Below are 27,534 nucleotides of genomic sequence, written 5' to 3'. Positions count from 1 at the left end.
CAGCTACCGCACGTATGAGCAGGTACCACAGTGACGCGCCTCCCCGGCTCCTACACAGACTGCTTCCTCCTGCATTATTGCTTCTCACGTGTCTCACGATTCCAAATACCGTATGTATGTGTCTGCTGCTTTTGTTAGTCTGTTTTCACGGTAAGACTCCAAGCTCCCTGATGGCAGGGGCTGTGCACCACTGTGTCCCCTGTTCCCAGCACTGTGCCTGCATCTGGGGGGCACTCATGACACTTTGTAGAATAAATGCATAGATGTGAGCTCCTCAGGGGTCCACTGTACCTCCAGCGCCCAGCACGGTGGCGGGCCCAAAGTTATCACACAGTAAAGGCTGAATAAATAACGGCTGGTTTTTTTTAATGATTAAGTTTTTTTCAAGTTTGCCATCAAGAATAGGATGTATAAATACGCTATCCTAGTTAGCACAGAACTCGGACTGAATAGAAATCTGAAGTTGAACAATTAAGAATTTACGTAAAAATCCAAGATATATTCTAAGCCGAGACCTGTTTAGTCTATTACACTGATGGGCACCTTCGTTAGGGTCCTAGCAAGATGGCAGGGTAGGATGCTGAGGGAAAGAGCGGCCTGGAGAATCGAGGAGGGAGCCCTGCTGCGTGGGAGGGACCTTGGCTGTGCGATATCACCCGGGAAGGCTCAGGTGTTGAAAGCACTCTGCTTGTCACATCATCTCACTGTCATTCCCACGTCCCATGAGGTGGACGGGTCAGGAGCTCGAGAAGGAAACTGAGACAAGAAGCCAAGCAACTAAGGTCACGAAGTGAATCAGCAGTGGAGCCAGAGTCCGGATCGGGTTGGTGGACTCCGAGTCCAGGGCTCTTCCCACGACACCCACCAGCGCGGTCAGGCCAGCTCTCACTCGACCTCTGTGAGGCTGCTACTACCCGCAGCTTCTGCGGTTTCAGCGTGGAGCATCCCCTGGGCCCAGATTAGTGTCAGTGAGAACAGGTTCCTTGGGGCAGGGTTTAAAGGTTGACTTTAGAGTCAGGCAGATCCCACCACTGGGATCTCAGGTAGGTTCACCGAACCGCCCTGTGGCTCAGTTTCTTCATCTGTGAAATGGGATGACAGTAAAATGCACATCCTGTGCTTGCTGTGGGATTAAACAAGCAGGTGTTTACAAAGCCCTCGGCACAGGCGTTGCCTGGAGCGTCTTGTTATAGTGGTTAGAAGTGACTGGCTCAGATGCGGGCACAGGCTGCCGCCACACCCAGACTTCCTCTGCCCTCTCTCCTCCTGCCTCCCAATCAGAGGGCAGGGCTCTGCAGGGAGAGGTCCAGCCAGCAAGTGCAGCCTGCCCTTGGCATGCAAGCCTAGCTCCGTAAAACCCTCTAACCAGAAGCAGCCACTGGCTCTGCTGTCCCGAGGCGTTCTGTCCCCTCACAGGGGCTGGTTCTGTGCCAGGTCCACACCCTCTGCCCCAGGGTCTCTGTGAGCAGGTCCCATTCCCAAGGGTCCCCAGGCTCTAGCTCAGGGCCTTTCCCAGGAGGGAGTCCAGGAGGGCTGAATGGGACAGATGCCTGCACTCCAGGATTCCTGCTTGGGAGACACTGAGGACGGGGTTTGCTGGGGCAGGAGAAGACAGGGGTCTCCAGGAGAGACCCTAACACTTGAGATGTGCGAGAATGGCACCAATGGAAACCGCCTCCCCCGTAGATGCAATAATCCCAGGCATCTGGGGAGGAAAGGCCCAGGGCTGATCACAGCTCAGCTCATCAAAAGCTGGTCCTGGAGATACTGGAGGGCCAATTAAGCCATTCACCCTGAGACCTCACTCACATCCTCCCCAGCTGTCTCCTGCAGAGTTCGGGGGACCTGAGCCTGCAGGGAAAGCGTCTCTTTGATCCCGGTTGGCCCCAATCAAACATCATTTACAAGTTAGGTTCTGAGCTGTCCCCAGAGTGAAGGCTTGGGCTAAGCCCTCCCTCCGTGGATGAGAGCCAGGGCAGTTAACGTTTACATTTGAACTCTGGCAATTCTCGGACTGACCTCCAGTTATGACATCCCCTCTCTCCCTGCCTACTAACTACAATCCCCCTGAAAGTTTTGGGCTTTCGTGAAAAGGAAACCACAGGCCCAACCCAGCCATACCCCAGCAGGCAGCTGGCAGGCTGAGTAGGTGTAACTCGACCTGCTCTGTCCTCAGGCTAGGGCACACCTGGCACACCTGCCCAGAAGTCGGATTCTGGTAAGAAGCTAGGTGAGTGAGTACCCAACGGCTGTGGATTCAGGACCGGATGCTGAGCTCACAGTACAGAGCCTGGGTCTCCTGGGGTGGGGTGGGGTGTAGCAGAGGAAGGGAGCAGGGAGGATTCCATGTCAAGGCGTGATGGGGTCACCTTGCAAGGGCTGGTGGAGGAAGAAAGGCGTGGTGCGTTCAGGGAAGGGTGCTGGGATCAACTAAGAGATTTTCACCTCTTCTGCCATGGGGCTGGGGGGCGCTGGGGGGAGAACTTAATAGTAGAACCAGTGCAACTATAACGGTCCTCAGACACACCCCGTGTGGATCCGGAGTGGGTTCTGAGCTGGGGTGGCAGTGGTGGAAGTGGGGGGTAGGGGAGGTTAGGAAGGCACCCTCCCCTCTGCTTTCTCCAGGGCCAGGGACTCAGGACTCGGCCCGGGATCCCACCAGAAACAGGAATTCCCACAAGTCCCTGAATAGACCTCTGTTCTCTAGAATATTCTCTGTTCATGAATTGGTTCCTCTTACAACACCCCCAGCCCCACCAGTCAGCTTAGCAAAGTGGCTCCAAGGGTCCCAGGTTGGAGGCCAGCAGGACAGGCTTCCGAGGGGCTCCGGGTGCTGGGGATGCCCCCCCCCTTCACCAGGCCTTACCCACTGGTCTGCTCTGACCCTGAGCCTGCGTGGGCAGAACTGCAATGGGTTCCCTCCGAGGAACCTCGGGGGAGGAGGAGCAAACGGTGCGAGTCAGGGGTCTAGGGGCTGGGGGGTGGAGCGGTCACAGCAAGGGGCATCCGGCCTCCCATTCAACTCCCCAGTCCCCAGCTTCCTCAGCTCCACAGGTCCGAAGGGAGGCTGAGGGGAGGGAGGGTGCACACCGGGGTGGGAAGCTCCCAGAAACGCCAGACAGCAGCAGCCCTCTTCCTCAGGTGGCTGGAATTCCCTAATCCTCTCCTGGAAGCGTGGTTTCTAAGTCGGCTGGCGGGGTCCCAGGGCTGGCCACGGTCATAGTCACTGCCCCTTAGTGGGGAGCCTGAGTGCCCGGCCCTCACCTTACAGGGCCGGTGTCTGTTCCCCCATCAGCCGGCTCTCATCCCCTCCCAGAGTACAGTCCTGGGCTTCACTCTTCTCTGAGGGATCCAGTCGGCTGCGGCGTCATAAATTCAGCCCGGCGCCCACTCAGGTCTCAGCCTACACCTCCACCACCTCCCTTCACCCCAAAAGACCCCCAGAGCTTCCGGGGCTGGAGGAACCCGGCTGGGGTCGAAGCCCTCTCGCTTTCGACTCCCCAGGTCCCCAAGACCCCCGGCCCCACCGCACTGCAGGGAACCAGGGAAGTTCTGTCCAGTCGTGCTATTGTCCCAGGTCCGTCCCGGTCCCCGGGGACCGCACGCGCCCTGCTTTCCTCCCCCTCCCGAGACCCCTCCGCACCCCGACCTCCAACCGCAAGGCCAACAGGCCAAACGCTCGGGAGCCAGAGGCTCAGGTGGCGCTGCCGTCCTCTAGGTCCGCTACTCTAGGGCGGCCAAGACCCTCCTGCGTGCGGACGCCACCCCACCCCCGCAAGGCTGCGGCAGCGAAGGGCCGGCGCGCGGCGGGACGCTTACCTGCGGGAGAAACTCGTCCTTCCCGCCCTGGGCAGGGGCAGATGCAACATCCTCCCGGCGCAGCGGCCCTCGGCCGCCGGGAACCCCGCGCCGACGCCGCGCCCGCCCGGCCGACCCGCGGAGGTCTGAGCGCGGCCACGCGGACGGCCGGAGACCCGGGACCAGCCCTCGCCCCTCGCTCCCTCCTCCCCCCGCCCGCCCGACTCATCGCTCCAGCTGCACTTAAAGCGACAGAGCCCCACTTCCCGTCGCCGCCTCGGGTCCCGAGCCCCGACTGCGAGCGGGCCCTTTAACGCCCGGAGCAGGTAGACAAAGAGCCGCCGCGGCGCGGCCGTTCCGGGGCCCGGGGGCCGGGAGGTGCGCGGCGGCCGGGGCCTCGGTCTCCGCCGGGCGGCTGCGGGTCTAGACCCGCAGGCTGCGGGTCACATCCCCCCTCCCCCCTCCCCGACGCCGGCTGCGGGTTAACCCCCCCAGGGCGCCGGCTGCGGGGCACATCCCCCCCCCTGCCCCCACCCCGACGCCGGCTGCGGGCCACCACCCCCCCACCCCCCGCCGCGGGTCGACCCGGGCTCTTCCTCGGGCTACGCGGGCAGACGCGTGTGGGCATCCCAGGTCTCTGGGGACAGGGGTCCCGCGTGCGCTGGTGGGCACGGGTCGGGGAAGCTGGACCCTCCCCGGAGGGCTTCCTCCCAGCTCCCTCCTGGACCCTTTCCAGGCTTTTAAATCAGACCAAGAGCCCGGGAGCAGTACAGCGCCTGCAACAAGGTCGGCGGGGGGTGCCGAGGGGTGAAGGGCAGACGGGGTGCAAGAGCCAGAGGCTGCTCAGGAGCTGTCCTCCTTACAGGGTGGGCGACCTCCTGAAAAGTGCTGACCACTGACGGGGGCGGGGCTAACCTTCCTCCAGCGGTGGGGGTGGGCAGGGAGGCGTGCACGTTGGGGCTGATTGTGGGGAGAAAGAACAGGTCACACCACGCAAAGGTCTGTGCCTGCATCTAGGAGGCATTTTCAGTTGACTGATCAGGAAGAAAAGGATCCCAAGATGTAAAGATTTTAGTGCAGAGTAAGAAAAAAAGTGGGATCAGTGGGAGGGCTCTCCCACAGAGCGCCTCTCCCCTCAGGGAATTCCTGGTAACTTAACCCCCCTGTTGCAGAGGAAGGGGCTGCACTGCTGCGCCCACCTTCTTCCAGCCCATCCCTGCTCCTGGGAGGGGCTGAGTGTGTAAGGTCGCTCCCAACCCCAAAGTGACCCGGGCAAAGGGGAAAGACTGTGTCTTAGATATGGACAGATTACATCTGCAATTTCTTAAAGCAACAGCAACAACGCCAGCGATGGTAGTTTTTTAAAGGCCCGAAGGCCTGAGCTGCGATGATGTTGAACCACAGAGCAGCAGTATCTCTGGGTCTGGGCAGCGTGTGTGACAGCCCCACGCAGAGACCCAGGCCAGCGTGTTCCCCTAGGCCTCTCATCTCCGAACTTCGGCGGCCCGCTTGTTAAGGCAGAGGAGAGTCACACTTCTGCAGAGCCCCTCCGCACTCCCCGCCTTCAGGGAGGTGTGGACGCCGCTCTGAGTCCCGAGGATGGCCCTTCTCCCTGAAAGCCCGCCTGGCTCTAGTCCTCTGAGTGCCCAGCGCCACCGACCTGGGGCTGCAGCTCTAAGGGGTGAACCGCCGCTCTGGAGGGTGGGAGACGTCTCAGAGGGAGCTCTGTCCCGGATCCCTGAACAGTCTGAGTTGGGGAGAGGTCTGTTTCTGGGGGTGCATATACTGCGGCCAAGTTTTCCAGATATGCTTTCCGCCCAAAGGGGAGTAAAGAGCTGCAGTGGTCCCAGCACCGAGCCGTCAGGCGACCCCCTAGCATGGGGGGGAATCGATTTCCATTCCCTTTCCTCTCTCTGAGTGGTTTGGGTGGTGAGATTCAGGAAAGGTGCACCGGGGTCCAGGCTGAGCAGCTCTGGGGGGAATCCGAGCGAGGCAGGCTCTGCAGCAGCACCTCCCACCTCACGGCCCCGGCCAGGCCCCACCCGGGCTCTTCTGTAACTTCCCTGCACCCCATCCTCAGCACCAGCCTAAATGGAGGGTGAGCGGGATGGATTCTCTGCGCTGGGGCCCGCCTGGGTCATCTGGGGAACAGCTTACATGGGACGTGCACCGTGAGGGATTCTCTTTAGCCTCAGCCAGCATGGAATCCCGGGTAAAATGACTTTGTCTCAGCCAGAGGAATGTCACCAGCAGGGGATGTTTTTCTCTAGATCTAGCTGTGCGTTTTCCATCAGGTTTCCTCCTTTGTGGCTTTCTGGGCAGAGCCTGGAGGGAGGGAGGGGAGGCCTGAAGGGGGTAAGGCACAGGGGTTTACTCGGAGGACTAGAGACTTTTGTGCAGGGAACTGAGACGTCCGCTCCCCCCTCCCCCCCTGCCCGCCACACACACACCATGACGCGCCTTCACAGCCCTGCTGAGCTGTGGGCCTCTCCCCCTGCGTCACACCCAGCCGCCGCCCACCCTCCCTGCATTTCACCCCCAACAGCGATGGGGGAACTGGCCAGAAAGAGAGCAAGTCAGCCAGCAGCTCAGCCCAGGGGAGGGGTCCCAGATTTCTGAGTCCCCTGCTGAGAGGATTCTGGGCTGGAGGATCTGTAAACCCCCTCCTCCTTGGAACTGGTTCCTGTCAGAACCCAAAAGAGTCTGAGGTTTCCCTCCATAAGTTCCTCTTTCCTTCTCAAGGAGGAAGATGGGCTGCACGGAGACCCTACCTTCCTCCACCTTGGGACCCACTCTCCTGCTTGGCAGAGGCTTCCACAGGGTAAGGACAGGGTCGCTGGAGACTCTGCTCCTTAAATAAATAGCATGCAAATTAGCACCTGCTCTTCTCAGCCACCAGGTCAAGGCACGTGTGGGTAACTGGACAGCAGGGCCGTGTGCGAACTTCTGTGAAGACAGGAAACCTCAGCCTCTCGGGTCAGCAGCCCCGACCTCGCCCATCACGGGGGTGTGGCCAAGTATGGGGGGCGGTGGCCCAGCTGTTTTGAGCACAGGGAGGGGCACACAGGGGTGACTGAGCTCTTCTTTCCGGGTCCCAGGCTGCAGAGTTGTAGCCTGCGGCAGGGTGAAGGGGGAGACACCTGCTGAGAGGGAGCTGAGAGGTAGGCTCTTTTCCAGAAAGAAAACCCAGCCAGAGAGGAAAAAGGCCCGGCCATCTCAGACAGCCTCCTCTGTGCTCCTCTTCACAGAGCCCTCAGGAGCCAAGATCGTGTGTGTCCCCTGTGCCAGGCCCAGCAGAGTGGCTCTTTACAAGGGGGAAACTGAGGCACAGGGAGGCCAGGAAATGTCCAAAGCACAGGGCGGGGCCCAGACTAACACGCATGCATCTCTCAGCCTGATTCCCTCCCCCACCCCTCGCCACACACACCTTGGATCTCAGTCCCCAGGGCTCTGGACCAGTGTTCCGTTTCCAACAGAGACATCCGAGGAGACTGTGGGAGGCCCTGGTCATCTCCCTAACAACAGTCTCAAGGCAGACGGGGCTGATTAGAGGCAAGAAAGGAAGAGAAAGACTTGCCAGGAAGTGCCATGTGGTCTGAGTTCCCGTTTCACCTGTCTGGGGCCTGACCGCACCCCTGATTCCTGCTGAGCCGGGGAAGTGAGACCCTCGGAAGACTAGGTACCAGGGCAGGCTCTGTCTCTGGACCGATGCCTACTCCCCTCTTTCCCCTCAGTTACGAGGCTGTTCCCTCCCTTAGGTAGGAAAGCCTCTGCCCCTGCACAAGTCTCGGCCAGCAGACGAGCCCCCTCGGCCCACGGGGGAAGCTGGGCCCGGAGACTCCTGCGTGTCCTGGCCGCGCGTACCGAGCTGGTAGCATCTGGGCAGACAGAACAAAGAGCATTTCACCACACAGAGGGGTGATAAGAGAGAATCAGACCAGAATGCGGGGGGGCGGGGGGCGGTGAGTTGGCCGGTGTCCACACTGGTGGGGCCTCATGCTGTCCGTGGGGAATGACCTCACCACATCTCTAATCCCAGCCTTTACAAACCTACCCCCGGGTCCCCCAATGACCCCACTGAATTCTGGGGAATCATCTGTTGTGACCTTGATAGAAGAAATCTATAAAAATCATTCCCGGCCTCTGGGTAGCACGTTCACATCATAAAATAGGATTTCATTCTCAGACAACCTAGCGATCTAGGGTGAGGCAGGTGTTGGTCCACTCTCCACTTGCTTTAGGACATTCAGGCTCAGGAAGGCTGAGAGCGTGGCCTTAGGTATTCTGGCCACAGGCATGGGAGCCGTGATGACGTGGGTCCCAGGCCAGGGGCTGTCGGATCCCCGGTGGACTTCTTGGCCTCTCAGGGAGGCCTGGGCCTTCAAGAGCTCCCTGTGCGTGACCCTGGCGAGCTCTCTCCGCTCTGGACCCATCAGGGCTGTGCCTGAGCCCCGCACAGACGCACTTCTCATGGCTGGAGATCTGGAACGTCAGAGCCAAAACAGCCTTAGAGCTCCTCTGGCTCGGCGCCCAGGTGTTCCCGGGGAGGGAAGGTGGGCTGAGGAAGGGCAGCCCTTCTGCAGACCCAGGCCGCCTGACTCCGGGGCGGTGCTGCCACTTCTTTCCAACTCCCTTCCCAGGGCAGCCTGAGCTCTGAGGGAAAGGTGGAGGGTGGGTGGGAGAGTGTGGGCCGGGCCTGGAGGGCAGATGCATGGTGGGATGTCCCGAAGCCCAGCCCCAGGTCCTGCTGAGATGTCCCTGGGGCAGCAAACGAGCCAGCTGGAGGAGGGGGTCCCACTCCCAGCTGTGTGCCTGCTTCCCAAATATTTACACAACCTCTGAGGAGGCCTGCCTTCCCTGCCACCCCGCAGCTGGGAGAGGCGGCGTCCCGCCAGATCGCACACAGTGGGCAACTGTTTCACATCCTCCCAAACCTCAGCGTCTCTGTGTGGTTCTGAGAGCGCAGGACAGATGGGGCGGTGGGAATGGAGACAGCAGGAGGCTGCCCGCCCTCCACGGGGCCTGCCGGACCCTTAGCTGCCCCTGGGCAGACGCGAGTGTGTGTGTGAGTGTGTGTATGAGTGTGAGACCCCCGAGGGCAGCGCAGTGATTTCAGGTTGGCCGAAGCGCCCGCTGACCCAGGTGCCCCGCCGTTCCTGAGCTGGAGCTCCAGTCTCTGCCTCCCGCCCCACCCCGCCCTGCCCAGACGATCCCAGCAGCTTCCTTTCGCTGCCCCCTCACAGCGGCCAGGCACAGCCTTTGCAACACGCGTCAGATCTCATCGCTCCTCTGCCTGGAAGCTGCCTGTAGCTGCCCCTCACCTGTACTACCTGGCCCCTGGCTACACCCTGACCTCATTTCTGATCACCATCTGTCTTGTTTATTCTGCTTCAGCCACACGGACCTCCCTGCGTTTCCCTGAACACGTGCCCATTCTTGCCCCAGGGTCTTTGCACATGCTCTTCTGGGCATCGATTACTGGAGAGTTTTCCCTGACCACGCTCCCCAACAGCCCCCGCCCACCACTCTGTCCCTCAGCCTGCTTCATCTTCCTTTATGGCGCACAGCACCACCTGATCTACCACGTATTTACCTGTTGGCTTGTCTGCCTTCTCTCTTTTGTATATGAGTTTAAGAATGATGACTTTTTCTCCTGCTGGACCCCCAAGTGTCTGTACAGCAGGTCTCTAGAAGTACTTACTGACCATGTGAATAAGCACCATGAGGTGGGCACCGTCATCCCCTTTCCTTTCACACGGTGAGGCTAAGTCACTTATCCAGGGTCATGCAGGCAATAGCGGCAAACCGAGGATAAATCCGGGGCAGTTGGACTCTGGAGTGCCCCATCGATGGCGCCGGCCTATCTCTCAAGAACAGGAAACTAACCACAGGGACTTGAGGAGCCACAAGGGACGGGACGGTTGCTGCCACCCAGACCGCAGGGGCGACGGCTCGGAGCTGGGAAGGGCAGGACCTCACACGGGGACCGTGCGAGGAAAGGTGAGCACAGGCATAGGGCGGCTGCAGGGGCTTGCCGCTCAGAGGGCGACGGTGACGGGCAGGTGATAGCTGTGCCTCCTCCTCTAATGATACGCGGCAGAAAGCTGCGTCCTGGGAGCCTCTGCTGCCGGAAGTGCCACCACCGGGCTCTGTCCACGGAGACAGCATCGCTCCTGAACTGCCCCTTGTCATCAGACCCACAGGGGCCGAGACAGAAGCCAGACGAGGAAGAGGAGGCTGAGAGACTGAGAGGGGTGGCCAGTGAGAAGAGGGGACAGGAAAGGGGCTGGACGGGGCTGAGCGGTCAGGAGCAGAGGGCAGCAGCCACGGTGGAGACGTGTCCCCGGATCTGGCTGGAGACGCCCCACAAGAAGGAAGGGACAGGGCACAGGGCAGACCCCTCCTAATATTTATTTACTTATTTGGCTGCGCCGGGTCTTAGTTGCGGCATGCTGACTCTTAGCTGCGGAATGCATGGGGGGGTCTAGTTCCCCGACCAGGGATCGAACCCGTGCCTCCTGCACTGGGAGCGCAGAATCTTCCCCACTGGACCACCAGGGAACTCCCTGGACCCCTCTTAATACGAGCCGGCCGAGGCGGGCAGAGCAGGCGGGCTGGTGAGACACTGGTCCCTCCGCCTCTCGGACGCTCTCCGGCCTGGCTGGCTGGCGCACGCCCTGCCCTCTGCCAGGGAAGCCGGTGTGCACACAGCCTCTTTGTATCCCGCCCGTCACACATGTGTCTGGGTGGCTCTCCCCGCCCCCCCCCCCTTGGCAGCACGTCCCGCGCACTGGCTCTGTTTACCCCCTGCACCAGCCCCGGCATCGGCTTGTCCACCCGTCTCTCCGTGACCCTGACCTGCGGATCCGTGAGCCCTGGTCTGCCTCTACCATAGCGCCTGCCTGCGGCCTCTCAGGGCCTGACTCGCTCTGCCTGCTTTCCAAAGCCAGACCTTAATGCATCTGCCTGTGCTAGCTCCATCACGGCCCCAGCGTACGGGCAATAGCAACTCAGTCCCGCAGCCTCTCTGGGGCAGCCCGTGCACAGCTCAGCGGGTGGGTGCCCAGCCTGGCCTGCTGGCCTTTCTTCAGCCGCAGTGAATGGTCCTTTGCTGCCTGGCCAGAGACACGTGATAGCCCAGAGGCCAGAGCTGGCCTCTCGCGAGCATCCTGGGACAGCTCAGCCTTTGAGCCACAGTCAACAGAGCCTGTATTCATGGGGCGTGCGTTGCTCCTCCTGCCCTTGCCCCGAGCTCCCGGCTGTGGCTGCTCTGTGGGCTGCAAAGCAGGTCCCTATCCTTGAAGACGGAGCAGCCACTTAGGGGCCTTCGGAGAGGGGGCCTCCAACAGCATGGCCTGCTGGGTGTTGAGGGGAGCTCCTTCTGCGGTGGCAGTAAGGCCTGCGACCCCCGCCCCCAAGCTTAGGGGCACACATGCTACACACAAGTGGAGGCAGCGAGCGAGCTGGAGTGAGCACGGGATGGGGAGGGCGTGGGGAGGGCAGGTGTCGGAGACGCCTGGCTCTGCTCCCGTGCTGCCGCTTTTAAGTTATGAGCTCCCGGCCAGCCAGTGAAGCCGAGTTCCACTTTCCTCGCTTGTAAACTGGGGAAAAGAATACCTGATTCACAGAGCTGTTAAGATTAAATAAGACAGTGCCACATAAGTGTTTTGTAAACCACATGTGCCGTGCAATTGTTAGAGAATTATAAAAGCACAAGTTACTACAGCACAAATTATACACACGAGTTCCAGGACGACCCCGAGTCGGGTAGCAGTCACACTGCAATGGGGTGAATTTGGGGAGGCTTCCAGCAGGGGTGGCGGGAGGAACCGGGCACGGACAAATGAGCGACTAGGTATCACCCCCGAACCCCCCAGCTGGGAAAGTCCCCCTCTGCAGACGGCCTTCAGACCTTCAGAGCATTGGTTTTCTAGGCGCCGACCGAGAGAAGGGAGGGAGGTAATATTTGCTGAGCACCTGCTGTATACCTAGCACGTTATTACAATGTACACCATAACATCCTCACGACGACCCTATTCCCGTTTGACCAGCCCCGCCAGAATGGACACACAGCCTCCCCAAAGCCTCAGAGCTGGGATCTGAGCCCACTCCAAACTTGGGCTCTTCCTGTAATATCAGATTGCATGGAATTTCCAGCACTCCACGAGCCCAGCTGGCTCATCCCAGAACATAAGGTGTGCGGGGAAAGGAGAAGGCCGACGATGACGGAGAAGAGACAAGTGGACAGGCAGGCGGGCGGGCAGGAGTGGTGGGGAAGTGCCAGACCCGTCTCAACGGCTTCCGCAGCCCTTATCCGTCTTGATTGTCAACCAGCTTGTATATCATCAAACTCGGGGAAAACCCGGCAGCTCAATTGTAGGTTACTAGGACACACCAGAGGGGCCCCTCCTCTGCCTGCATCCGTTGCCTTGGCAACCAGCACACATCCAGCTGCGCCTCTGGAATACCTGGCTTACTCCAACCTTCCAGCGACCCTGTTGGGTTTGAACAGACCCTGTGATCCCGATTAACCCCACACACTCTCAGCAATGCTTTCACTATTCTGTTTTAGGAGTTAAGGGTGTTTCGACAGCCATTGGCTCTCTGAAGCCACCCCCTCCCTCCCAACAGACCAGGAATCTGACTCCACGGCCTCCTCCCTTCCCATCTTCCCTCTTTATAATTGATGCCCCTTGTATCCCACCTGTGTCCCCTCGGCAGTTACTGTTTCCGTAAACACAGACACAGCCGCTCTGCAGGCACCTGTGACCCCCAGCCTGTGTGGAGCAGGAGAAAACACCAGGATGCAATGCCCCTGGGAGCCGCCCTCAGCCAATAACGACTGGGAGTCGAAAGATAAATATCCAGGCTTCCTGGCCCTCTGGGTGGGCATGTAATCCCCCGGAACCCCCAAGCCCAGCTGACCTCAACAGTGACCCGCACAGAACGCATCCTGCACTGGCTTCCTCCTCTCCCCGACCCACTTCCCCACCCCCATCCGTGCTTTCTGGAATCACCTCCCAAATAAGCCACTTGCACACAAATCCTTGTCTCGAGGTCTGCTCCTGGGGACTCCATCCCAGGACACACTTCACGTACGACACACGTGTTTGAGTGAGGTACAGTCAGCCCCGTTAGCCAGGTCACGGCGGGAAAGGAACCATGGTCACTTGTGCGGTCCTGTGTGCAATTAGTCTGGCCACACTGTACAGCCACATGCTGGACCCGTGGCCGGGGGTCTCCAAGCCACACAGGGGCACCCTTTGCCACACGATAGCACTGCACGAACAGGCAGAAGTGGGTCAGGACGCCGCCATCCTGCTTGGTAAACCACTTAGTTTGTCGCCCTCCCAGTGAGGCTCAGAAACATCACGTTCAAGCATGAAGGTTAACACACACTTTTCCAAATACTGTCTTATCTTTCAGAAGGTGCGTGTGACAGCTTAGGGCCACCAGCTTGCTACCGTCAGTCACCAAAGGGCTAACATCTAACACTTCTTATACACAAAGTAAACATGTTCACTAATTCGGTGCTCGCACCAGCCTTACAGACTAGGGTACCACCACTCTCTGCTTTTTCTAGACAAGGGAACTCAGGCAGAGGGAGAGCAGGCACCCACGGTGACGCACAGAGCTCAGGTGAAGAGCCAGGGCTCTGTCTAGCCGTGAGCTGTACTCCACACCACTCTGCAACCCCGCCAGTCCTGGCGTGCCATGTTGGCAAGCCTGTGCGCAAAGGCCGGTTCATTTAACTCTGCACCACAGGACAGAAAGAACATCAAGACACTGTAAAAAAGCAAAACAAGATCACCCCCCTCAACAGAGTCAAAGCCCAAACTCTGTGAACTCATCTGTCAAGTTGAAGAAATCTTATGTGGATACTCTAACAGCCCCTAATTAAGACAGAGGCCCCATCAGTTAAATGAACAGAACCGTAAGTTGAAACCAGAATAAATATTTCAAACCGACAGTTCCTCATACTTTTTAGAGCACTCTTACTCTTTTCCACTTGATCCTCCCAAGGCACAAACGATGACCTTTTTACAAATGAGCAAACTGAGACTCAGAGGGGCTGGGGACTTGCTTAGTGCCACACAGCGAGCTAGAGGGGGGCTCAGGAGGGAGCCCCGGATGCTCAGATGCTCCTTCCCCTGCACCCAGAGAAGGGCAGCCGAGGCCACGTGCATGAAGCTGCGGGTCATCGTTAGATGTTACCCCCAAAGAGGCAACAGCCACTGTCTGCGTCAGCTACACCTCACTCCTGCTGCTGCCATGGATACAGCAGACATCCTCCTCCCTTTTAGATGTGGAGCCCTTCAAGGGCAGGAACCGATTCCTTCCTGAACTTGAACGCCGGGTCCTCCCCAGGATGGCCCCCTACCCCTCTGCCCCAATCCTTGTGTTCCACGGGCAAAAGCCCGGCCTGGTCCAGCCGCCCACGGGGTGGAATGCCTGCCAGGAAACAGAGGAGACAGGGGCAGGGGAGGAAGAGGAGGAAGACTCTCCTCCCTGCCCACTCACATTCCAGAGTCCTCCTCTCTCTGTACAAACCCTACAAACCCAGTGCTCCTCGCAGGAGGATTCTGTCCCTAAACGGGGTGGGGTTTGGCATCTTGGGATCAGCCACCTGGAGCCCAGTGAGTGACGTTCCTTCTCAGGAGGGGGCTGCCCAGGCCCAGGCCACTCAGCAAGGCGGGAGGGTTTCTTTAAGGCTTGGGCTCCTGCCTCTGGGAGCAAAAAGCCAGCCTGGGAGGAGACCGGGGCCTACAGTTTATTTTATTTGACATTTTTCAACGTCAGGACACTTCAGCACCAAGGGGGAAACGAATCCCATCTGTTCCCGAGCTCCTGAGCACGGCTTAAGAGGACAGGCTGGGGAAGGAGGGGACGAAGAGGGACAGGACAGGAGCAGCCAGCCGCCGCGCGGAGCAGGGACCACCTGACGGGGGAGCCCCGCTGGCCCCCGGCACACGCGCAGGGCTCTGTCTACAGCTCTGCGGCCCTTGGTCGAGGTCGCCCGACAGCGGTCCTGCCAGGGCTGCAGAACTACTCTACACCAGGTGAAGGACGCCCCCGGGAGGGTGTGAGCGCAGCACTGCTGGGGACGCAGCTGGGGCTCCTGCCCACCCAGGCCACCACTTACACAGACGGAAGTGGAGGCAGTGAGAGGCACGTCCAAGTCAAAGGAGGGAGGGGCTGGGGGGCACACGCAGCCCCGTACGCACGCCCCCCCCGCCGGAGCCCACCCTCACCTCCGTAGGTGCAGCCTCCCCACCTCCCACCCCAACACTGGGGGCTAGGCGTGTGCAGATGGCTGTGGAACTCATCTCCTCCTTTCGATTAAATTCCAGACCTTCCTATTTTTAGAAAAAAACAAATTCCTTTTCTCTTTTCAGGAGGTAAAGATGTCCTGAGCTGCCACCTAGGACAGCCGGCAGCCAAGCCGATGCTGGCCACAGGGTCGGGCTCTGGATGTCACCCTGCCAGGACCGGGCAGATCAGTCCAGGTGCCAAATTTTAAGGGGATCGTTGACAACCTGAGAGCTTCCAGAGGAGGGTAACGAGGACAGGTGGGATCTGGAAAACTGGGTCATTTCAGGAAGTACTGAAATGAGTTGGGGACTCTTTCTTTTGTAGAGAAGAGACTGTCTGAACCATCATTAAGAACATGTTGAAATGTTTGGATGAAGACTTCCACTTAGTCTGTTTTTCTCAGATGACAACATTTGAATCAATAGGCAGAAGTGAAGCAGATTTCAGGTGAATACTTAAACGCTTTCTTGTAATCTTATGCTATTTGGAGTGGAATAAGCCCCCCTGGTACTGTGCCCACCCAAATCAAAGCTGAAGGATGCTGTCGGGGTTACTATGAAGAAGATTTGTTAACTTTATGGAAGACAGACTAGCCCCCAAATCACTGAGAAGCGTCAGAAAAATACGGCTTCCTGAGGTAGAAGAGGTAGGCCAGGCATGAGACTTGGAATTTGTATTTTTAAAAAGCCCCAGCAGCGGGCTTCCCTGGTGGCGCAGTGGTTAAGAATCCGCCTCCCAATGCAGGGGACACGGGTTCGAGCCCTGGTCCGGGAAGATCCCACATGCCGCGGAGCAACTAAGCCCATGCACCACAACTACTGAGCATGAGCTCTAGAGCCCACGAGCCACAGATACTGAAGCCCGTGTGCCACAACTACTGAGGCCCGTGCACCTAGAGCCCATGCGCCACAATAAAAGAAGCCACCACAATGAGAAGCCCACACACCGCAATAAAGAGTAGCCCCCGCTCACCGCAACTAGAGAAAGCCTGCGCACAGCAACAAAGACCCAACGCAACCAAAAATAAATAAATTAATTAATTAAATAAATTTTTTTTAAAAACTGAAAAAAAAAAAAGCCTCAGCAGCTATAAAACTCTTGGAGAAAAACATTGGGGAAAAGGTTCATGACATTGGATTTGGCAATCATTTCTTGGCTATGACACGTACAGTGTAGGCAACAAAAGAAACAAGAGATAAACTAGACTTGATTGAAATGAAAAACTTTTGCGCATTAAAGGGCACCATCAACAGAATGAAAAGGCAACCCACAGAATGGGAGAAAATATGTGCAAATCATATGTCTGATAAGGGATTAATACCCAGAATATATAAAGAACTCCTACAACTTAACCACAACAACCAAACAACCTGATTAAAAAATGGACAAAGGACTTGAATAGATATTTCTCCAAAGAAGACATATGAATGGCTAATAAACACATGAAAAGATGTTCAACATCTCTAGTCATTAGGGAAATGCAGATTAAAACCACTTTATACCCATCATGATGGCTGTTATTAAAAAAACAAACATGGAAAATAACAAGTGTTGACGAGAATGTGGAGAAAAGGCAGCCCTCATGCACTGCAGGTGGGGATGGAAAATGGTGCGGCCACTCTGGAAAACTGTATGTGGTTCCTCGAAAAAATTAAAAATAGAACTACCATATGATCCAGCAATTCCACTGCTGAGAATACACCCAAAAGAATTGAAAGCAGCTTCTTGAGGAGGTATTTGTACACCCATGTTCATAGCAAGCAACCCAAATGTATATCGATGGGTAAATGGATAGACAAACTGTGGTCTATATATACAATGGAATATTATTTGGCCCTAAAAGGGAAGGAAATTCCGACTGCTATCACATGGATGAATCTTGAGGACATGATGCTGAGTGAAATAAGCCAGTCAGAAATAGACAAATACTGTGTGATTTCCAGTTCTGTGAGGTCCCTAGAATAGTCAAGCTCATAGAGACAGAAAGAGGAAGGGTCGGGTGCGGGGCTGGAGAGGGGGCTGGGGAGTCAGTGTTTAACGGGTGCAGAGTTTCAGTTTGGGAAGATGAAAAAGTTCTGGAGATGAACGTCAGTGATGGTGACACAGCAATGTGAATGTAATTACCGCCACTGAACTCTTAAACTTAAAAGCAGTTAAGATATTAGCCACATATAAAACCATATTTTACCACAATTGTTTAAATATATAACTTCAAGTATATGATGGTTTTAGCAGCTGCATTCCCTTCCTCGTCCTGGTTTGTTGAGCTTCAGTTTGAAGAATCTGCCTTCCCTGAGCTCACCCAGATGGGCAACCCGGGAAACGGCCAGGCGTTTGGATGGAGCGGGGAGGGCTGATTCTGGACTGAACACGGGCTTGGGAAGAGCCCCAGGTGGACGATCCCCCAGCAGGGGACGGACGGAGGGCACCGAGAAAGCCTCGGGGTCACTGCCATCCTCCACGTCTCACCTGGATGGCCTGTGACTGTGTCGGCTGGGGTCGGGGGGAGGGAGGGAGCGAAAGCCCAGCGGGGAGCCTCACCTGTCCTGCTCGCCCAGTGCTGAGACTTCTGAGAGTCGGGAAGTGAATGGTCATGGGCAGTGGCCAACGGGGAAGGATGGGGTGTCACTGGTAGGTGAGAAGGGAATAGCCCTGCCTGTTTTATGAGTAGGAAAAGCAATTTTCTTAGGAGCAGGACGTTTTCTAAATTACAAAACCTGGATGGAAACCACAGTGGGAGAGGGAGGACCAGAAAGGGGCTGGGCAAGTGTGGCTCAGGTTTGCTGGAACCTAGGATGCCCTAGGTCTTTTTAAGTGAAAAAACACGACACTTAACTGTGAAAACGCATCAATGAGGAGTGATTGGTTATATTAAAATTATTGGGGATTATAAATGGATTCCTCTCAACTCTGACTGCTCAAGGGCATTGAAGGATGGGTGGGCTGACAGTCCTGGTGGGGATGTTAACGCCGGAGCCCCCTTAGAACTGGCTCGTTGAGAGTTGCTGCTAATTGCAGACTGACCGTAAAAACTCATGTGAAATTATCTTGGCACCAGCACTGCAGTTTGCAGTGAGGTCCACTTTGTGGGTATCGCCACTCTGTTCTGTATTCCCTGCGAACCCCACGCTTCCCCAGGGCTGACGGGCATGAGTGCACAGGGGAGGAAGGTCCCATCCATGCCAGTCTAGTGAACTCTGCTTCTGCACTGATTCAGGAGCACACACACTGTCCAGAGGGAAGAGGACAAAGAAAAGGTGCTAGAGGCTGGGTAAAGGGCGTCTTTCCTGGCTCCCCCGCCCAGCACTCCATACCCACACACCCCTGAATCTATGTCCCCAGGATTGGCCAGCTGCTGCTACATCTGTCCTTGCTGCCGATTCTGATGGGGCTCTGCTGCACTGCCCAGTCCCTGAGGGCAAGCCTGGGACCCTCAGAGGGCAGGAGTCCCCCCCCTGCTTTAGAAGGTGATTTTAACAATAAGTAACAGTAATAATAGCAATAAAAATAAACTAACAAGGATTGAGCATTTACAAAGAGCCAGGAATTATCCCAAGCACTTTACGTAATTAACGCATTTAACCCTTATCATCACTCTGAGATAAGTTCTACTGTTATCTGCACTGGGCAGATAGACAAACCGAAGCCTAGAGAGCTTAAGTGACTTGCCCAAGCTCATAGCCGGTTAGGTGCCAGAGGTCCCACCACCTGCTTCAGACTGGGGTCTCTCCAAAGGCAGAGTCCTGGACGTGGGAGCTCTCTGCCCTGTCCAGCTGCGCGATGTCAGAGGGCAGGGACCCAACACTTCCTCAGAGGAGGAGAAGGGCTTCCTGGGGCAGAGGCTGTGCAGAGCAGCACCAGACGCCAGGCTCTCCTCCACCCAGCACAGCCTCTGCACCCACGAGGAGCTGGACAACTGTCTCCGGCCCCAGCCCCATGCTGGCGGACCTGAGCAAGAGGTGGGCCGGCCCCTGGGGCTTACAAGAAGTAAACAACCCCATTCATGAGTCAGTTGTTTTGCTCCAAAGCAGCCTGTCATCGGGACAGGCCCTGCCAGGTCCGGTCCTCCCAGTACATCCCTGGGGTGGGGAGAAGTGGACAGCCTGGAGCTCAGCTACCTTCCACTCCCTCCCAGTTCGAGCTGTTTACTGGGGAGAGGTAGTTCCGAGGGGGGTGGGGGGGGGGCACTGTGGCTACCCGTGTGGTCCCTGGAAGGGCCCAGCAAACCAAGAAGGGCGAGTGGAGGTACAGCCAGCCGGAGCCGCCTGAGAGCTTCCAGAAGCTGTGCAGTGCTCTGGTCTCAGCTCCTGGACCCTGAAGTCCCTAGCAATTCTTTCTTCCTGTCCTCTCCCCTCATGTCCCAGACTGCCCCCTCCCCCCCGCAAGCTGCTCCCCAAACCCAACCCCCTGCAAGCTGCTCCAAAAACCCAACCCTGTCTATGGGGCAGAAAAAGATGAGAAGAGGAAAATGGGAAAGAAGGGTTTGACGGAAGGGTTCCGAGTCTGGGTCAGACTCGGAAGTTGCAGCGCTGGCAGAGGTTTGAAAAGGAAGAAACCAGAGGAGGAGAAAGGGGGCCAGGGTGGGGTGGGGATAGGGCTCGGGACCCAGCGTTGGAAGCAGAGCTAGTCCTGCGCTCCGCTCTCCAGCACTCCCAACACACGCCCTCGGCCTCTCTTCCCAGTAGTCCCTCGAGGGAAACGGGCCCTGTCACCCTTACTCTCAAATAGGGAGGTCAGGCCGTCCCACGTGCACGTGCGCAGCACAGGGATCCTCCAGGGCCGGGACCACCAGCGGGTCGTGGGCGGAGACCAGGCAGAGGGTGGGGCTGCCACAGAATGACAGCCGCAGGGGCCAATGAGGGGGCACCTTCGCTGACCAATCAGCTCCTCAGACGTCGCCCCCCGACACCCCGCTCAACCTCAGCAGCCTCGCGACCGCCCACACGAGGCCCGCCACTGGCTCCTTGTCCCAGCACAGCTTCCTTCCCCGGGGCGAAGTCCATCCACCCTTATGGAAGCCACGCGCTGCGCTGTCCGTGGTCCCCTCGCCCTCCCTGGGGTCCATCCGCCCTTCTGGCGTCCGCACGCTGGACTGTCCTCCCCCCAGCTGCCCACGGGCCGCTCCTACCCGGTGGTGATGTCGTCGTCCTCCGTCATCGTCTTGCCCATGAGGTCGCTGTCGCTCATGTAGCCAGACTTGAGGTCCACGTCGTCCGAGTCCAGCGACTCGACCAGCTCCAGGCGCGAGATGTGGCCAAGCTTGCTGGGGGAGCGCATGGGCATGGTGTGCGCGTAGTGCGCGCGCTCTCCGTGCATGTACCAGGAGGGTGGCCCCTCCGAGCGGCAGCTGCCGCCCACCGACGGCGCGTCCCCGGCCTGCAGCCGCGGGCTGGACTGGCCGTAGCGCCAGGACAGGGGCGACGAGCGGTTGGACAGGCTGGACACGCTGCGGGGGTTGGCGTCGTCGCTGTCGTAGCAGGTCATCTCCAGGGAGCTGGGTGGGCGGAAGGGCACTGGTTACTCTCCAGTCCAGCGCTCTGAGGCCCGTCCTCGGGCGGCTGTAATGCCTCCCTCCACTCTCCCGCCCTCCCGCCTCTGCCCCCCTGCCCGAGCTCCTGGGCCTCCAGGAGGCCTCTTAGGGTGTATGTTGCCCTGAGGTGTGTCAGCTCAGGTTGTCAAAGGAAGAGGCCGGTGAGCGCTAGGGAGGGAATCCCGTACACGGTAAGGGCACAGATTTTATAATATGACCTGGGTTTGAATCCTTTTCTACCATTTATTAGTCAGGGGGCTGGGGCAAGTCATCAACCTTGCCAAGCCTCCATCTCCTCATCTGTCAAATGGGGATAAAACTATAATAGCTACTTTATCACACATAGAGTTGTAAAGACCTAACACAGTGCCTGGTATACAGAAGGTGTGCAATGAACGGGAAGGGGCCCACGAGACCTGGGGGAGTCACCTGAGAGTGGAAGGCCTCGATCATTCATTTTGTTCGGGGAGTCTAGCACCTCTTTTCTGTTAGTGAACTCAGGGCTAGTTGCTTCCCAAACCAGAGACAGCAAAGTCAGGAGTGGGGTGTGGAGCGTGTAGGAAAACCTCTGGGAACCTGAGATGTGCAGCAGGTCCCCGGAAGACTAGCCCCAGCCAAGGCATGGGCATCGGGAGAAGCAGCAGAACCTCACCAGAGGACAGAGTGGCCTTAGCTGGACAGAGGGGAGAACGTGGGAAAATGGACAGAGCAGGTGAAGCCTCAGGCCCTGCTCGGCCAGGCCAGGGAAGCAGGTCAGTGCTAGATGGCCTGAGCCCAGGGGGTCTGGAGCTGGGGAAGGAGATGCCTGTCTCCGTCAGGGGCCAAGGTGGCTGCTTGGACAGGCAGAGACCCACAATCCCCCCCAAGCCTAGCGGTGGTGCCAGCCCAAATCACCCACAGGTGGGGTCTCAGTGGCTTGGCCTAAGTAGAGCCAGACAGGGTTGAATAAATGAGATGGGATCTGTGGGCCAAGAAAGCTGGGCGGCAAAGGAAAGCTGAGTTACAGAGCTCAGGAATCTTTAATCTGCAAACACATCCATTTCTTAGTCACTCTAGGGGGTCAGATGGAGTGAGACACTGATTTTTCTCTTCTTGTTTTTGTAAAGTTCCTTGAAAATAACAAAGTCCTCCAAAATTGTCTCTGTCAATCCTGAGAAAACAGGGTTTTATTTTTTGATCAAAAACTGGAGGGAGCTGTATGGGCCTTGACCCTGATGGTGGTCCCTGCAGAGTCCTGTGGGTGAGCAGGGGACCGGGATGGGCAGGGAAATCAGTGACCAGGCTTCCTGGCCTGGTCCACACCCAGCTTCTCCCCTTGGGGCTTCCTGTCTGTCCTGTGTGTGGTACCCTGGGTACTTTCCCTTTCTAGTGACTCGGACCTCAGGGAGAACGGCAGTTCCCTGGGCGCTTGTGGTCCTGGGCGGGCAGGGGGGGGGGGTGGTTTGTGTGTGGCCTGCCTCGCTCACCGCGGCGGGTTGCCCTCTGCACGCCCTGGCGGGTGTTTGGCCCTCAAGACCGCATGGGCGGGGGTGAGCCCAGGACGGACGTGCAGGCGAGTTCTTGAAGTGAGACCCAGTACTGGGCCTTGTGCAGCAAGTAGGGGCTTAGTAAAAACGAGCTGACCGTGACAAGGAGACGAGAAGCAGAAGGAAGAGGACAATGACGGCCCTGGTGACGGGACGATGGAGAGCTTCAGGGGAGCCCGTTTTGTAGCAAAACTAGCATCGCGTGTGGGTGTGCCGAGCGCCAGGTCCCTCGGTTCTGTTCCCGGCTTGCGGCCTCGACCTCACGGCTCCCCTCTATCCCCAAACACACCTCCAGACACCTCTGAGTCGGTGGCCGAAATTCTAGCTCAGACTTGGGTCCTTGATTTCCAGTCCTGGATCCCGCCCTTCAGTCTTGCTTCTCTCTGGGGAGGACTTTTTTTGGGGTGGAGGGCATGGTGGGCCTGGAGCGGGTTGAGGGGGGAGTTTCACTTCCTCTCCGGCCGCAGCCCTCCGACCCAGACTCTCTCCTTGCGGGGGAACAAGCCAGGGAAATAGAGGAAGTAGGATAGGAAGACAGGTTTCGGAAAAGGAACTGAATCTAGAGGCAGCCTGTGAGCTGCAGGGTGAAAATAACCTTGCTGGACACACTCATTGGACTGTAAGCTCCTCCAGGACAGAGCCTGTGTTTGTCCTGCACTCAGCCGGCCGGGCTCTCAGCTCGCTGGACGCAGAAGCCACCCTGATCGGCTCGTGCGACTCTGGCACGTGACCCCTTCTCCGGAGCCTCCCGCTGCACCTTCTCTAACTCAGGGCGTGTGTACACATCCCGTCCACTCCCAGGGCCGAGGGAAGGGCTGATTGATGGAAAGCACTTTAATAAGTAAAAGAGCCGTAAAAATTCAGGGAATCATTGTTTTGGCTATCAAAGTGTGAACCAGGAATAATATAAACCAAAGCCTAAGACAGGAAGTGGCTCTGGGTCCACAGTAAACAGAAAAACCAGCTTCAGGGCTCTTGGTTCTTTTCCCATAAACGGAGAGAGAAGCCAGAGGCCCGAGGCGCTGCCCACACACCAGTCAACTTTATGCAAAAGGCTTCTGGCCTCCCTCTTCCCACTCTGCCCCCAAGCAGAAAGCAGCAGAGCCTGCCTGGGGTCAAGGTGCCTTAACTTGGGGGGCTGGGGGCTCAGAGGTCGGGGCACCAGGAGGCTGGGGGGCTGGGGGCTCAGAGGCAGGGGAACAGGGGGCCGGGGCTGCTGCGGCTGCCCTTTCCCTCTGGCTGAGTCATCTGGGGTGTGACCCTCTCAGGAACGGAGCTCTTGCTGCCTTCTTTGGGATGGGGCTGGCGGGTGATTTGGTGCTGAGCACTGTTGCAACAACTTCCCTGTCTGGGGGGAAGGAGGACGTTCAACATTTCATCCACTGGGTCCTTAAAATGGTGAGCCAAGCCAAGCCAGACCCCTGTCCCACTGGGGTTCTGCCCAGGGCTGGGAGGGCTGGGAGGGCTGGAGGCTGGACACAGATGTAGAGGGACCTGAGTCCCAGGGCCTCCCGGAGCCCCACCATCCACTTTTTTTCTCAGCCCTCCCTGATCACATCCCTTTCATCACTAGTCGGGGTCCTGCTGGCCCGAGCAGAGGTAACCCCAGAGAGAAGAGGCTTTGCTTCATCATGTAAAATATTTTAGATGTCTGGGAGCAAAGGGCTGCGTGTCCAGATGGGCTGGGGCTGGGGAAAGAGTGTGGGAAGGAAGGAGAAGGGCGTCTCAGCAGGGGAACGGGAGCCGATGGGTGGGAGCCACTGAGGCCAGACTTCAGCTCCACTTCATAGTCACAGCAACCCCACAAGGAAAGGATGGCTGAGAGGTAATGAGTTCTCTGTCACTGGAGGTATGTAAAGTTGGTCTTCATATAACTTGGCCACACCCTTGGGCTAAGAAAGGCCCTTTTCACACTGCCCCTAGATCCCAACTTTGCTCTCATTTTCCAACCCCAGGAGATGGGGAGGAACTGGCTTCCAGGCCCCTTCTCCACCTTCCTGCTCCACACCCCCCAGGATTTCTCAATCCTGGCTGTTTGCTCTCTACCCCCCAGGGTGTAGCCCGGCCCTCTGTCCCCCTTGGAGCCGACAGCATGAGCTCATCCAGGCAGCCCAAGGAGCCAGCGCGGGAAATTCTGAGTCACGGCAGAGACTGAGGCCAGGACACCGGGCAGGGAGGTGCTGCGGACGGGGTCCTGGCGGGGGCTGCGAGGCTCACGGGGGGCAGGTGGAGGGGGTCTGCGTGGTATGGAACCTGGGCCACCGTGCTGGCCACCGGCTGAAGGGCAGGAAGGATGCTGGGTGTCGGGAAGGGCACATGGAAGCTTCAGAACAGGAAGAGAAGGGTAGTTAATAACCCCTGTGACCACGAGGAGACGGGCAGCCAGCAGGGACATGGACGTGGGAGATCACAGCCTGAGCCTCGTGGTGGCTCCTGCTTCCCATCCCCCTTCCAGCGATGCTCCAACTTAATGAAACGAAACCTAAGTCTCCAGCAGGAGCAGACACTCGGCAAGGCCACGCTCCTCCTGTGGACACATGGACGTGGCCCCGGGGGCTGAGTGCGCACTGCTCGGACGCCCACCGACCTCGCACGCTCGAGCCAAGGTCGCAGGCCTTGTCCCCCAACAATGGGAGAAAGGGGGCAGCAGGCTCTCACCTGTGTGTCACCTGGGACCCTCGCAGGCTGGACATGGTCTCCTCCAGGTTCTGTCGTAGATCCAGGACATTCTGCACCGTCCTCTTTCTCTGGGACTCCGGATCTAGCGTGAGGAGAAGAGAAGCTGGATGAGTGTAGAGGACTCACTGCTGGGCCTGGAGGTGGCAGGTAACCATATCCCCAGGGGACCGGTCCCAGGGGCACGAGGGTCTGCCTCTCAGGCCTTCCTAAGGGCCCAGGACATGCCCTGGAGTCCTGACGTCCCGGCCCTGGACGGGGGCTGCAGGCACCGGCCTTCAGTGCCCTCCCAGAGCCCCGCGAGACCACCCCAGCCTGGCGTCACTTTGGGGGGCCCCGCTTCTCCCAGCAGAGGCCCCGGCCCAGGCCCCCACGGTCAGGGTCAGCCGGAAGGTCTGCCTGAAACCCCGTCTCTGGAGATGTGTTGGTAAATGTTTAACAACTGGCTCTCGGAGGTGGAGATGCCCAAATGGGTAGTGCTGGCCAGTTTCTGGGGTATAAATGCCCCGCTGTGTGGCTGCCAACGTGATGTCGCTGACCCCAGAGTCAGGGGGAGGGGCTGAGGGTTGGCTCTGGGAGCTGGTGTGAGCCAGCCCCAGGCTGGGAGCGTCTGCCGCTGGGGTCCAGGGGACAGTTTGTCCAGAGCCCCCGAAACCCTGGCAGGCGGGGGGGCAGTGAGCTGCCATCTTCCGGGGCACGGGCTCAGTACAGGGCATCCAGACCCCAGGCCAGCGGTGTGAGCCCAGGTGAGGGTGTGTGGGTACAGCCCCACTGCAGACCCCGCACGATCTGGGTCATGGAACCCAGCCTTGGTTTCCAGGCAGGACTTTAGCCTGGACAGAGGAGACTCCACCACGGCAGACAGAAATGTGCCCCATCGCCTTCCCGGAGCGGAAGCATCCGAAAGCCTGAGGGTGCCGAGCATGAAAAGACTCAGGGACTTTCCCCTTCCCTCCACCAATCCATCCAGGGAGCCTCGATGCAGCAGACGCCAGAGTCCATCCTGCTCCACGGCTTATCCGGGACCTGGGACCCACAGTCACTGAATGCAGGCAGATCCCCCACTGCGTCCGTCAAAGGCACAACCCGGGGCCTCCCTGGTGGCGCAGTGGTTGAGAATCCGCCTGCCAATGCAGGGGACACGGGTTCGAGCCCTGGTCTGGGAAGATCCCACATGCCGCGGAGCAACTAGGCCCGTGAGCCACAACTACTGAGCCTGCGCGTCTGGAGCCTGTGCTCCGCAACAAGAGAGGCCGCAACAGTGAGAGGCCCGTGCACCGCGATGAAGAGTGGTCCCCGCTCGCCACAACTGGAGAAAGCCCTCGCACAGAAACGAAGACCCAACACAGCCATAAATAAATAAATAAATAAATAAATTTATTAAAAAAAAAAAAAAAGGCACAACCCGTGGGAGAGTCACAGACCCACGGAGCTGACAGCAAAGCAACGGAGAAAACCCCAGAGCTCTGACCCTGCAGGCTACCGGCCCCCCCGATCTGGACCCTGGGGGGTCCTCGCCCCAGAGCCCACGGGCCCTCCCCCACCCAGACCCAGCAGGAGTGTGCAGCTCTATTAGCTGCCAAGGGGACGTCTCTGAGTCCCTTCAGGAGGCACTTTTCCCCAAGACTGAGCCCGGCCGTCTGGCAGGCGGCTCTCCTGCCCGTCTGGTCAGCGGGGTGAGGGCGGCAGGGAGCCTTCCTAGAGCCTCGGAGGCACCTTTCCAGAGAAGCGGCTCCACGCCCAGCCCAGCCACCTCCCTTCCCTGGGGGCCTGGGGGCAGCTGGCAGGGAGGAGGGCAGGTCTCCACGCGGCACGCCCGGGGGCGCCAGCGCCTGTTTATCCTGGCAAGGGTCACGCGTGAGCTGCTCCGTGGCTGTAATGATGGCTTGGTGTGGAGAACACACAGGGACCCTGTCTGTGTACGTATACTTTTAAAGCTTGGTCCTAAAAGGCCTATATGGGGACCAAGATGGGGGCTTCTGGGCCAGGGCGATGCTTTCCATGGGTTTGGCAGAGGTGAGGGAAGAGGTGCACACGACTCCGAGGGGTGAGCGGTCCCCGAGAGGAGGGGACCAGGGGTGACTCGGAGACCGTGTGTGCCAACCCCAGGCAGGCATCAGCGAGGTGGAGCCTCCAGCACGTGGGGGAGCTTTGTGCTGCTGCCCCATTTCACGGAGGAGAAACTGAGCCTCGGAGACAGGGTCCCACGCCTCACATGGAGCACAGGGCACAGTCAAGTCCAGGAAGAAGCTCACACTTCCTTCCATCGATCACAGGGCATCTCGGCACCGCCGGCACCAAGCCAGTGGTGGCACGGAGTAGGTGCTCGGTGACCGCCTCTGGAATGGATGGATGAGCCCACAATAAAAACACATAGAAAAAGAATGGATGGATACGTGTCCCATTAGGAAGGTATCTTTTTTTTTTTTTAAGGGAAAAATGCTTAACTCACAGAGCAGCCTTCTCATTCCATGCCGGTAGAGTGGGGCAGGACTACCCCAAAGTCTCCTAGACTTGCCCCAAATCAGAGCCACAAGAGTCCTTGGACGTGAGTCAGCCCAACACGGTCACAGGAGGAACGGGAGGCTGAGGTCAGGGATGGGGGCGGGGGGACGATTGGCTGGAGGTGCAGAAACGTATCAATGAAGAACACGTGGCATCAGGCTGCCACCCCGGGTGTAGGTGGGCATG

At 58.3% G+C, this 27,534-nt stretch overlaps 1 protein-coding gene across 3 annotated transcripts in view; it reads right to left on the bottom strand.

Annotated features, from left to right (window-relative positions):
* Window positions 1-27,534, bottom strand: part of NAV1 (neuron navigator 1) — a 209,986-nt gene that overhangs the window by 57,950 nt on the left and 124,502 nt on the right. For all 3 annotated transcript variants that reach the window (XM_059943309.1, XM_059943329.1, XM_059943319.1), the window contains 2 exons: window positions 24,826-24,928; window positions 20,240-20,605 (listed from right to left, as the gene is read on the bottom strand). In XM_059943309.1, the coding sequence (XP_059799292.1) occupies window positions 20,240-20,605; window positions 24,826-24,928 (469 nt within the window). The remainder of the gene's footprint in view (window positions 1-20,239; window positions 20,606-24,825; window positions 24,929-27,534) is intronic.

This window comes from Balaenoptera ricei, chromosome 1, assembly GCF_028023285.1.
Source record: "Balaenoptera ricei isolate mBalRic1 chromosome 1, mBalRic1.hap2, whole genome shotgun sequence".
Classification (NCBI taxonomy): Eukaryota; Metazoa; Chordata; class Mammalia; order Artiodactyla; family Balaenopteridae; genus Balaenoptera; species Balaenoptera ricei.
Note: the sequence above shows the minus strand (reverse complement) of the source record. Positions and strands in the feature narration are given on the sequence as shown.